The sequence below is a fragment of the Momordica charantia genome (genome assembly GCF_013281855.1).
Source record: "Momordica charantia cultivar OHB3-1 chromosome 9 unlocalized genomic scaffold, Mcharantia_2.0 BLBB01000009.1, whole genome shotgun sequence".
Lineage (NCBI taxonomy): Eukaryota > Viridiplantae > Streptophyta > Magnoliopsida > Cucurbitales > Cucurbitaceae > Momordica > Momordica charantia.
Genome location: NW_028275167.1, coordinates 13,796,421 through 13,809,055, shown reverse-complemented (window position 1 = coordinate 13,809,055; position 12,635 = coordinate 13,796,421). Strand labels below are relative to the sequence as shown.

The following is a 12,635-nucleotide window of genomic DNA, read 5'->3' as shown; positions in this document are numbered from 1 at the left end:
CGTTGAAGCTTCTTCTCTTTACAAGAAACTTGAATGGGGTCATGCTGACGACCATAAATTCTTTTTTGAAAGCCATAGAAACTTTATGAGGATTTTTTACTTCTTTCTTTCCGTTTTGAGGTTTTGGACCAAATGACCTCTATTTCCTCTACAAGCAATTCTTAGCTCCATTTCGTGGGCACGGGTTGCTAGTTATTAGAAGCTTTGAGGTTTTAAAACCAGACAATACAGAGAAGTCCCAGTGCATGCCTTTGATGCATATCTCGACAGTAGACACTTCAGTCAACCATTCTTTGCAGTCGAAACTTAAAGCTCTCTACTTGTGATGTAGTCAACAATAGGTTCATATTTTTTTTGCTTCGTGTTAGTGAGTTCTATCAGGCCAACAGTTCGCCTCGTGCTGTAGAAGCGATTTAGGAACTCTCTTTCCAATTGTTCCCAATTGTTGATGGATTTAGGCTCCAGATATGTGTACCAATCAATAGAGTTGCCCTTCAATGTTCGAACAAATTGTTTGACCAATAGATCTCCTCAAGTGCCAAAGTTTTTGCACATTTCAATAAAATGAGCAATGTGTTGCTTAGGATTGCTTTTTCTATCAAATTGTTGAAACTTCAGAGACTGATATGCTATCAGCTTTCTCAAGTTGTTAATCCTCATAATGTACAGCTTGGAGTACATGAGGGAGTTTTGAGAAAGTCTATCATAGTAAGCTCCGATCGAGCTTGTGATCATATCTTGGAGTTGTTGGACAGATAGCGAAGCAATGAAAACAGAATGTTTATATTATTCTTTTTGCATGATGTTTTTTCATTTGTTGCTGACTTTCACGCCTTTATTTTGGCTTAATTCAGCAACATCTTGAATTTCAATTTTGTTCATGAGGGAAGCGATCTTATTATCTCTTTCTTCAGCCATCTTCGTCAGTATGTTGAGTTTCTAATCTGTATCCACCATTTTTTCTTCAATGGTGGATGCATCAGACATCATGATAGAGTATATGACGTTCAGATTAGATGTCTTATAACTCCCTAAAAGAGAGTATTTTGTGGCCTAAATTAAGTTATATTTATGCGAAAATGTAAAATATCATGGAAAATAGTAGAATTCATCTGGCGAAGGCTCAAAGCTATTATAATTCTCAATTTTCTTAATTTGAATGAATTATGCTTAATTCTTGATGTTTTGAACACGAATTATAGAGTTTGGAGAGGACTGTTAGGTTTTATGCCCTAAACTCGTGCTTTGTAAACATAAAACAAATATTTATTCAATAAAGTTGTTATTGATGTTTCTTTTAGAATTCCATTAACCCAAATCCAATCAACTAACATCTGAGGTTATGTCGTGTAATTGGAACAGTATATAATAGATATACAGTATATATTTAATATACAACGTATATATTTGATATACAGTGTGTATATATGTTTGATATAAAGTGTATATATACAGTCTATATTCAATATACAGGTGGATAATATTCCAGTAATAACCTAAAAGGGCCTGTAGTATATGGATAAGGTTGGGTACCTTATCCTGTTAACACTATAGATACAACCCACTTTGTAATAGTTACAAATGACTTGATCCAAGTCATTCGTGTGGAGACATGCGAGTTGGAGATCCTATACAACGAGTTTGTATAAGACCGGACTGCGAAATAATTAATCTTTAGCTGTAACACTGTTAGCTAATAGATTAATATTTAAATAGGATGACCAGGTAACTTGATCTCAATCTTGAGTGAGTTATGGACTCCTGTCTGTTAGGACGCGTCTTTTGATTTGTATGGGTGAGAAAGACCCGAGTGGGGAGCTAGGAACATAACTACACAAGATGGAATTCACTCCTTCCTGACTTTTAGGTAAGTTGATGAGTGTTCTCTTAAGTGCTAACTCCAGGACTTGAACAAGGGGTCCTACCCTCTCATTGATCCGAGAGGAACTTTCGGTTATTGGTTGGTCCATAACCGGGTTGTTCATTAAAGGATCAGCAGTACTGAAGGTCCAAGATGTAACACAGGGGTGAAACGGTAATTTGACCCAACTGTGGTTACGAACACTCGTGAAGGATTGACTTGCCATTAATGGTTAAAATCTGTGGATGCAAAATATTCTACAATGAGAAGAGTGCAACTATGGGTCTTTAGTGGACTGACCGACAGGTAATGAATGTTGATTAATATGGTTAATGAGTTTGATCAATTAATCCCGTATCGTTGGGCTTCCAAGTGCTGCCTCAGTTTTAAGAGCCCGATATAAAAGAAAAATATACCTTAGCCGAAAAAGGGGGAGAACACACATAAGAAAATAGAGCATTGATTTCAGAGAACATTTCACATATTTTCATCATCTTTCATCGAAGAAGGAGCTAAAGGCATGGCTGATTTTTCTTGGCATCACCATCGTACTACTGAAGAAGTCTCCATTTTCCTGCTGTCTCCTTCATCGATGAAACCCAGTTCACTTTCACCCACTGTTTCTTTCATTATGAACTAAACCCCACCTTCAGGGGGGACGGGGCCAAGAGCTCGCTGTAGCGTTTTGTTAACTATGCTTAAATAACCTTGAATATGGTTTTAATAGAAATATTTTTATTCTTCCATCTCTATGGTCTGTTTGGCCAACAATATTGGTGTGTTAGCTTACTTGAGATTCAGGAGAGTCCTTTTTAAGCATGATTGTTATTATTTGCTATAGATTACTCTCTTTGAAGTAGGATTGTGAGTACTCAGGGATGAGACTTAACCTATTGTGCCTATAAACTACTTTTATTGCTTACTTTCATTACAACGCGAGTTGGATTTAAGCATGTTTGGGTATTTCTAGAGAGAACCGCGTCGGTTTGGGCATTCAGTACTACAGATCTGCTAGAGTATAGTTAAGAAAAGGTGAAAGCATATGAGCAAATCCCCATCGATATACTTTGCAATCGTTTCTTCTTCGCAATCTTTTTGTTCTTTGTATTGGATGCTCCAGCATTGTATCGAATATTTCTACAGCTGTCGTTTACTGTTTTACAAATTTATTTTTGTTATACTCACAATATTACAGTCAAACTCTTTTTATTTTGCTTTCTGGTGTTCTGATTTGTTAAATCAAAGTACAGCTACAATTCCAGTGGAGACGACCTTGTTTTGTACTACAATTGTTTATTTATTGTATACTTCCACTAGTTTTCTCTTAGCTATGAGGAAGCGAACAATGTCCCTTCATGATGGATAGAGGAAGGAGCGAATTTACTCTTCGAACTAGAATTGAACAGGGCATCCATCATTTCCTTGGCGCTCTTATGAGTAATTTGACCCAAGTAGGAGTCACTTGATGTAGCAATCTTTGATGAAACTTCTTTGAATGCCATAACTTCTTAGTTGAGAGAAACAGATGAGAGATAGAGACATCCAACTGGACGTGCCAATTTGTTCGCAAAGAAATTCATATAAGAAAAACTCGAATTAATGAACTTGATTTTTATTTATGTATGTGAGTGTTACAATTTCTAATGTATAATCCTCTAATTAATTCTCTCGTATATGAACTTGATTTAAGGGCTGGAGAGCTTGTTCTCGAATCAATGAGTTCGTGTCTTCCTTGTTCAAGGATCTTTGGAATCTTTACATAACAAATCAACACTCTCCACGTTGATGTGCTTTTATCATTCTTATTGGTCTAGTAATTTACTCAAACATTTAGTTCAAGAGGCATATCAAATTAATCAATCACCTACTTAATTGGCAATGGGAAATGCAATTTAATATACTTAAATAAATAAAAAGAAAATTATGCAATGATGGATTACTCTAGATTCTCAACGGTAAGAGATGCACCATTATCTGTTGTAGTAAGATCAAGAATCATTGTCGCTGCCCTTGCAGCCCTGTCACAACGATAAAATGAATATGTAAATCTGTTAATGTCCAGCATTCAAAAAATAAAAAATTTAATCAAACTATATTTTTTTCAAGTACTCTTGAATTTTGTGATACTAAACTTGATTAAAAAAGGTGACTACGTAAAAGTAATTAGTGAATCTAAAGAGAATTTATTTCATGAATTTGAAGAATTAATTTAATAAAGTCAGTCATGACGAGCATAAGGGAGCATTTATTTCACAAGTTTGAAGAGTTAATTTGTGTAATGGTCGAAGAAATTTATGATATGATTCGGTCTAGACCTAAATCTTTCATGATTTTACATTTAGTTTCACACAACAATATGTCATATGCATATTGATATTGTTATTTACTTTTATATAATAGATTTTCTCCTCTTCTAACAAAAGCGAGCCTTATATTCAGGTCAATTTCATAACTCAAGTGAATTGCTTCCTAGAAAATAAATAAAGTACTTTAATTAAAAATATAAATATATTTGCCATATTATTTGTAGACTCCAAACTTCATTAAATTCTCTACTTCCTTTGATAGGTTCAAATTCTCATTTTTGTATTCGTGATATTATACTCCCAAAAGCTTATTAATCTCGGTAGATAAATATTTTGTATAAATCATAGCAACATTTGGAAAAAGCAAAAAAAAACAAAAACAAAAACAAAGAAAAACCTTAAGATTTAAAACATTCTCAATAATTGGATGATATTTATTTAATTTGTTATGTCCTTCAAATATTTCAATGTCTACAATTGAATTCTATAATCATGGGATTTGAAATTTGAATTTCAATTTGATTTTCGGTTAACCTTGTGTGATTAAAATATTTGAAATACACCGAAAACAGTATTAAAATTAGAAAAAAAAAATATGAAAAAATATGAGATTTGAAGTTTGAAATTCAAGTTGATTTTTCGATTAAGGTTTTTCAAATTGATTCTCTTTTTAGATTTTCACCTAAGGATTGCAGAATTTTAAAATATAATTTCAATTTGATTTTTGATTTAAAAGGAGATATTGTAAAAGGAGATATTGAGTTAAAGATGTAAAATATAAATGGATTCTTTAGGACCTTGTATGAAGAGGGGTTCCTACATGAAGGACAAAGTGGGAAAAGAAAATGTTGAAACTTTCGTTTCTAAAATTGCTATTAGTACAAACCTCCTCTTTTTCACCCAATAACACAATCTCTCTTCATTTACCTTTTATCCTAACTCCTTTTATTCTTCGACTCTTTCTCTCTCTAAAAATTAGTCATCACCATCTACCTCCTCCCATATTGCATCACACTCCAGTGGCGTGCAACTCGGACGGTGATGTAGAGCGTGACGGTGAGAGCCTACGAAAAATCAACCCTCGACGTTCAAACCCATCCTTGCAGTGACCTTTTATGAATCCCCTCATAATTGTTAATTTATGTTTTATAGCAAAATGTGAATTAACAAAATATGGGACATTGGACCAATAAAATAATTGGATAATTTAAGATAAAATATGGCTAAACCTCTTTCTCTCGAAAGACATCCTTCAGGCGATGACGTCGGCCGCTCTGCGTCGCAATAACGACAAGTCAGAGATCCATATTCTATCGTCGTCGTTTGGATTTCCAACTTTTAGATTTTTGGCGATGGAATGGGAAATTCCGGAGGTCTGGGTGTTGGGTTTTACACCTTAAACTTGTGGTTTATAAATGTAAAACAAATATTTAATCAATAAAGATGTTATTGAAGTTTCCTTCAGAATTGCATTAACCAAAATCCAATAAACTAACATCCGATGTTATGTCATGTAATTGGAACAATATATAACTGATATACAATATATAAGTGATCCAAATCGTTCATATGGAGACATGCGAGTGGGGGTATCCTATGCAATGAGTTTGGATAAGACTGGACCGCGAAATAATTAATCTTTAGTTGTAACACTGTTAACTAATAGATTATTATTTCATAAGAAGACTAGGTAGCTCAATCTCAATCCTGAGTGAGTTATGGACTCCTGCCTATAAAGGATCGTCCTTTGATCTATAATGGTGAGAGTGCCAGGATCGCCGGCTCAATGTTTCTACTATTTTGGGGTGAGGCCGAGTGGGGAGTTGGTAGCATAAGTACTACACAAGATGGAATTCACTCATTCCCGACTTGAAAGGTAGATGAGTGTTCCCTTAAGTGTGAACTCCAGGATTTGAACAAGGGGCCCTACCCTCTCATTGACCCAAGAGAGACTTTTGTTTAATGTTTGGATCATAAATATTTTGTTCATTAGAGGATCAGTGGTACTTAAGGAGAAAGAGCTAACTCAGAGGTAAAACAATAATTTGACCCATTTGAAGTTATGAACACTCGTGAAGAATTGACGTACCGTTAATGGTCAATATCCACGGATGCAAAATATTTTGCAGTGTGAAGAGTGCAGTTGTGGGTTTTAGTCGAGTGTCCAACGGTTAATGAATGTTGGTTATTTTGGTTAATGAGTTGAATCATTTAATCTCGTATCGTTGAAGCTTCACATATGTAGACCCAATAGGTCCCCTGCTAGCTCACAACGGGTAAAACAATGTTCAAGTCTTGTGAATGAATTTGAGGGATTCATCTTTTTTAAGGGGGTGTAGGTTAATTGTATGTGATACAATTAATATAATATATATAGATACATTATAATATAAAATTATAATATAAAATTAATTCTGAATGACGTTCATAATTAATCAATATAATATGAGAGCTATATTTGAATAAGATTCACATAATGATTAATATAAATTTGATTCAGATTAAAATTAGTGTGAATAAAATTTTAATGAGAAAGATATACATTTGAATATGATTCAAATATAGCTTGAATTGAATATATGATATTTAATTATTATTAATTAATTAGTTTAATAATTGATTAATTACTTAATTTAATTAAATAACTCTCTTCATTGCAATGCAACGAAGTGAGAAGTTGGTGAGTGGGGAGAAACCTCTCTATAAAACACGAGTAGTGGATTTTGTTCAAAGGTTGAACAATGTCTCAATTAGCTCTCTCACGAAAACCAAATTCCCTCACTTTCAAATGACGGTTCCCACAAACCAGTCATTGCCAATGGAATAGCGGGGAAGACTTTTTGGTAGCACTGGTGCAAGTGTTGAATAACGGTCGTTAAGGGTAGTGTATCTTTCCTTTTGTAGCTTATTTGTTTTTCTTTCTAGTTCTTCCTAAAACATAATCGAACATTCACGCGCTCCCGTTGCGAGATTCGATCCCATTAATAGGACTGGGAGGTATGGGAAAATTGGTTAAAGCGTCGGGGCTTCTAGATTAACAGGGACTCCGTAATTATTGGAAGCATTTTCTAGGGAGAAAAGCTCAGAGATGGAGCGGAAGAAAGTAATTATTGGAAGCATTTTATAGAAAGAGGAAGAGAGAACCAGATGGAGGATGAAGAGGGAAGATAGAGAGAGTGGGAGAGAAGAGGGGATGAAAAATTAACGGAATGTTAACAGAATGAAAAGAGATAGAAAAGGAAAAAATATCCAACACATCAATTGTGACGTTAGCATTCCGTATTTCGGGATCAAAGTGTAACTTTTTGAAACTTAAAAACTAAATAGAAATTTATCTAAAGTGTATTTTATCCTGTTTAGTTAGTTATCTTCTTTAATGTTTGCCAATTCTCAACCTAATAATGTCCTTTTTGGCTCTTTATATATGACATTGCAGTGATGAAGAAAGAAAATTAATAATGATATTATTCCATACCATTTGTCAGGAGATTGAAATTGTGATGCTAATTCACCCATGCATAAAGCGAGCATGTCTGTGTATATGGTGCCAGGATTTAACGCCACAGTTGCCATTCCCTCAGGCAGCCCCTTTGCAATACATTTGCTTAATCCTTCAACTGCCCATTTCGATGTACAATAGGGTGCGAACTGCAACATAAAAATATACAATAAAAAAGACAATAACTTTGGAGTTTCCTATGTAATTAATATAATAATACTTTATGAAAGGGATTGAGTAGGCATTATTTGTGGAGAAGAATTAATAAATTGGGGTATTTACAAAATTTCAAAAAATCCTTTTATCTCCAATTGCTTTCTACAAGCACAACTTTCCCTTTGACATAACTTGAGCTATAGACATAAAACATGGTTATATGATTTTCTAATTCAACAAAAAAACAAATTAATCTATTTGGAAGTAAAAAAATTAAATAAAAAAATTAGAATCTATTTAACAACGGATTTTCAATCTTTACCATTTAAAATATGGGAATCCAATACTTATATAGCAAAAATATCCCTGTCCAAGATTGAGAATACTTATAACTAATTCTTTTTTTTTTTTTTTTTAGATCTGCCTCTAATTCTAAAGCAGCATGAAAACTATTAGAGACTTGAAATAAAAGAAAAAAATTAATTAAAATTTGATTTTATAGTAATATACATGCACGTACATCTTCGTGTGCATTTCTTCCAGCTCCTGAAGACATGTTGACGATAATTCCTTGGTTGTTAGGAAGCATAAGTGGAATGAAATGGCGCAAAATATTTCCAATCCCTTTAACATTGGTATCAATCACCTTATCGAAATCTTCTACGTCAAGCTCCCATATCTTACCACTTTTATGAGCCAAACCTGCATTATTCACTGCCATAAAGTCCACACATGAATATCTTTAGCTTTTCAATTATTTATCCAAAATAAGAGGTTAACAATCCCACTTTGAAAATATTTATAATATAAATGTTCATGAACTACTTATTTCATTACAAATTAATTTTCAGATGGAGCTCCTAAATATTGATATACGAGACTAAAGAAAAAAGAACCAAAATACCAATGATATCGGGAGTGAGTTTCTTTTCCTCAACAGCATGTGCGAATTCTTTGACCTTATTGTTTGATCTCTGCAAAATCCCAACATTTTTAATAACGTTTCTTTGAATTCGTTAGGGAGAAAATCACTGACTGACCACATCGGCGTTAAAGAGGAGATGCTCGTTTGACGACGATTTGGAAAGTTCGGCATGAAGGGAATCAAGTTTAGTCTGATCGCGTGAGCAGCCGATTATGGTGTGGCCACGGCTAGCCAACTCCAACGCTAAAGCTCGTCCTAACCCTTTGCTCACGCCAGTGATCAACACCTTCCGAGAAGCAGCCGCGCCTCGTCGGGAGGTTTCGATTGGAGTGGCCATCGAGATTTTGCAGCTGTGTTGAAGATAGTTCTACAAGGTTCACAGGTCTGAAAGCTTACAGGATATGGCTTGGATGGTTTACAAATTTTTGGGTTTTCTGAGGCTTTTTTGGACTTTGTTTTCAATTAAAGAAAAATATCGTATGTCACTGTCCCATTAATGAATTCGTTTATGGTCTCAATCAAAGGAAATAAAGAAACCACCGGCCGGCTTTATTTTTCCCGTCGTTTGACATATGAGTCCAACTCCAAGAAAACTTGGTCCAACCTTCATTCTGGCACGAACGAGACCTAATAATTAACTGGCGGCCGTTGCCGATGTAGAGGGAAAAAGTAATAATTATTCTCTAAATTGTGGACTTCTTTTAAAAATTATTATTTATATGAAATAATATTGTATAAATTAAAGAAACAAACTTTAAAATTATCCGTAACAATTAGACTATATATATATAAATTGAAAAAAATTTCTATTACGATTCGAAACAAGACAAAAAAGTTCGAGCCCCGACCCAGTAAGATGGGCTTGAAATTTTGTAAATAAAAAATTAATGATAGTTGAATCAAGGTTTTTTTGTGAACTATAGGCGAGAGTTTTTAAATGCCATAAATTTATAAAAAAAAAATCCAAAAAATAGCTATTTTCCTTGTCAAAATCGCAGCTGGTCAATTTATGATGGTTGTTTTTTTTTTCCGACCTTTTTTTACTTTTCATAACTGTTAATCAATTCTATATTTGTAGTAGTGGCATTACACTTCTAACTAATGGAGTACCACACGATTATTTACCAGGTTCATCTTGAACAAGAGTTGCTTAACACAACAATAGAGTGGTTTACCTATGTTTTGAGGATGGCTAATTGTTTCACATTGATCAAGCTATATTTATGTTACCAAGTTTTCAAGTCCCACATATCTTTTATATCATTAATATATACGTTGTATACAAACATCTATTTAGCATAAGTACTCGCTTTTTTCTATATTTTGTTTAAAGTAGTAGTAATAACAAGATAGACATCTATTTCGGATCAAAATGTCGTGAGTTTGAATTCTCACCCCACATGTTTGTATTTAAAAAAAAAAACAAATAATAAGGATATTTGCACCTAACCCATTAGTGTTGTGTCCATTTTCATTATTTACGTTAGTTTCATTTCTTTTTTATATATATTAACTTTGGTATTTCTCCAGAGTTATTTAGTTATTTATTCATTTATTTTATTTTTATATCTTACAACTTTTTAATGACGGGTCTCAAATAAATCTTTTTAATCACTTTACAAGTTATGTTGTAGAAAATTATATTCCAACAATACCAGATCCATAACATTATGTTGTAGAAAAACTTATCTATTCTAACATAGCTTTCAAAATATGTTGTCACCATCGTTGCTTCAATAAAGGAGCGAAGCTGCTTCCCAAGTTTACGAGGAGAAGGAAAATCACTTTTTATTTGAACATCCATTAAGAATTGCATGATCATTTAAGCCCCAGTTGTCAGACGGATTAACGAGCTGACAAAGTCACATAGGCAAAAGATCAGTACATCGAGGAGAAATATTAGAGTCATGAGGGACACTGTTGTTGCAATGGAAGGCAAGATTATCGTTTTGTTTACAAGTGGGAGATTGTTAGGAAATTGTGGAGTCAAAAACAAGTTTATTGGGCCAAGAAAAAACCTAAAAGCCCAAACCTAATTTATTTTCTTGATTCACTAAGATTGCCGCCACACACAAAACATATAGAGATAATGTCTTCGGAGGGCCGTTTTAGAAACTTATTTACACAAATGTCTAAATTTTTCTAATTTTACACTTTTAGATTTCTGCATGTAGGATTTTATTTTAATTCCAATTTTACCCTTATTTATTGCATTTACATTTATTATAGTTATTTGTTTTTTTTAGTATAAAAGATTTAATTCCATAAACTATTATCATAATCCTTTAATTATTGTGGGCCACGTACTAATTTTCAACACAAATCCCTTAATTCACTCCTTCAAACCCTTAATTTACCCTTTCAAAAAGATTGATTTTCCCTTAAATCAGTTCAACATTGGTGCTCAATCTTCAAAGACAATTCAAAATCACCGAAACATCTTTTGAAGTCTCAATAAACATATATCCGCATATTCAAAAAATATATTCAAAATCATAGTATATATCCACTAATATATCCGCATATATACATTCAAAATCACTATAGTATATATCCGCATATCCGCATAATACAAGTTGAGTTATAAGATATATCCACTTATATATCCGTATATATACATTCAAAATCACTATAGTATATATCCGCATATCTGCATATATACAAGTTGAGTTATAAGATATATCCTAATCAAATCACTATAATATATATCCTCGTATATGTAATATTTTACATGAAATCAGAAATTGAAAACAACCATTGGAATACATTCCTTTCAATCGGGAGATGAACTGCTCTAGCGACTGGGAAAAATGGAGGTGGCCGGAGATGAAGGCATGCATACGTCGGTCGGAGACGAAGGCAGGCAGAAACGACCAGAGAAGAATAACCGACGGAAATCTCCTTTCGAAGGGGATAAACGCAGACGAAATGCCCTTGCGACAAGGAAAAAAGAAGCCGGCCAGAGAGGAAGGCAGACAGCGATGGACGGTCGGAAAAGAAGAACGGAGGGTCGAAGGAAGAAAAATGGACGGTCGGAGGAAGAAAAGAAAAACAGACGGTCGAAGGAAGAAGAAAGGGGTGAGTTTTGAAAAAGGATGATTTTTTGGGGTTTTGGGATTTTTTTATTTTGGAGAGTATCATTAGATTTTAAGGGATTTGACCTCTCAATTTACCAATTCTAGATTTTAATAATTATTTAATATTGAGATGGATCCTTAAAAAGATATGCTAGTAATTTGTGTGATGGGTACCATCTAATTAGGGTTGTTTCATGACAAAAGTGTAAATTCTATACTTTTCAATCCTTTTACGTAATTATGATTTCTAAATAGACTATCTATATACTAATCCCAAATATATATGGTGTGTTTTAGATTTTTTTAGGCTTTCGAAGAGAAGTTGCAAAACAAAAGAAGTGATGGCAGCAATGTTGTTATTTGGCAGAGAGAAGAAAAAAAAGAACGTTAGTTTGTAGAGTATTGTCGATAGCCCATTCTCGTCAGGTTAGGGAAGTTTTTCATTGTGTATTCCTAAGTAGCTATTGTCGTAGTGCTTAGAAGCTAGGTAGTCATTGTTCTGGCATCTAGAGAGACATTTATAGAGCATTTTGTGTGACCTATTGTATTATCCAAAAATTATAGTAGAACCCGTTGTCGCGGAAGACTGAACGTAGCCCATAGTTGGAGTGAACCAATATAAATTCTTTGTGTCATTTCTGTGCTTTCCCTATATCTCTTATATTTTTGTGGTTGATTGTGTTTTCCACCGAAAAACTGTGAAAGAGGAAAATATTATTGGTAAGTAATTTTGTTTTCTCAATTGTGTCGTTCAGCAATCGTCTCATCCCCTTCACACTATCCTACAAAAATGGAAACAAGAAAAAATAAC

The 12,635-nt window shown here is 33.7% G+C and overlaps 1 protein-coding gene across 8 annotated transcripts in view; it reads right to left on the bottom strand.

Moving 5' to 3' along the window:
• Positions 1 to 9,185, bottom strand: part of LOC111023210 (NADPH-dependent pterin aldehyde reductase) — a 33,875-nt gene extending 24,690 nt beyond the window's left edge. Inside the window, exons 1-6 of one of the 8 annotated variants that reach the window (XM_088117072.1) lie at positions 8,863 to 9,182; positions 8,727 to 8,796; positions 8,343 to 8,536; positions 7,643 to 7,815; positions 5,397 to 5,441; positions 4,930 to 5,277 (exon numbers count right to left, since the gene is read on the bottom strand). In XM_088117072.1, coding sequence (XP_087973198.1) covers position 5,441; positions 7,643 to 7,815; positions 8,343 to 8,536; positions 8,727 to 8,796; positions 8,863 to 9,084 — 660 coding nt within the window. In that variant the 5' untranslated portion in view covers positions 9,085 to 9,182 and the 3' untranslated portion in view covers positions 4,930 to 5,277; positions 5,397 to 5,440. Of the gene's footprint in view, positions 1 to 3,801; positions 3,880 to 4,929; positions 5,278 to 5,396; positions 5,569 to 7,642; positions 7,816 to 8,342; positions 8,537 to 8,726; positions 8,797 to 8,862 lie in introns of those variants that run through there. The other 7 variants (XM_088117073.1, XM_088117068.1, XM_088117067.1 and 4 more) reach the window with 7 other exon arrangements.
• Between the last annotated feature and the right edge of the window lie 3,450 nt (positions 9,186 to 12,635).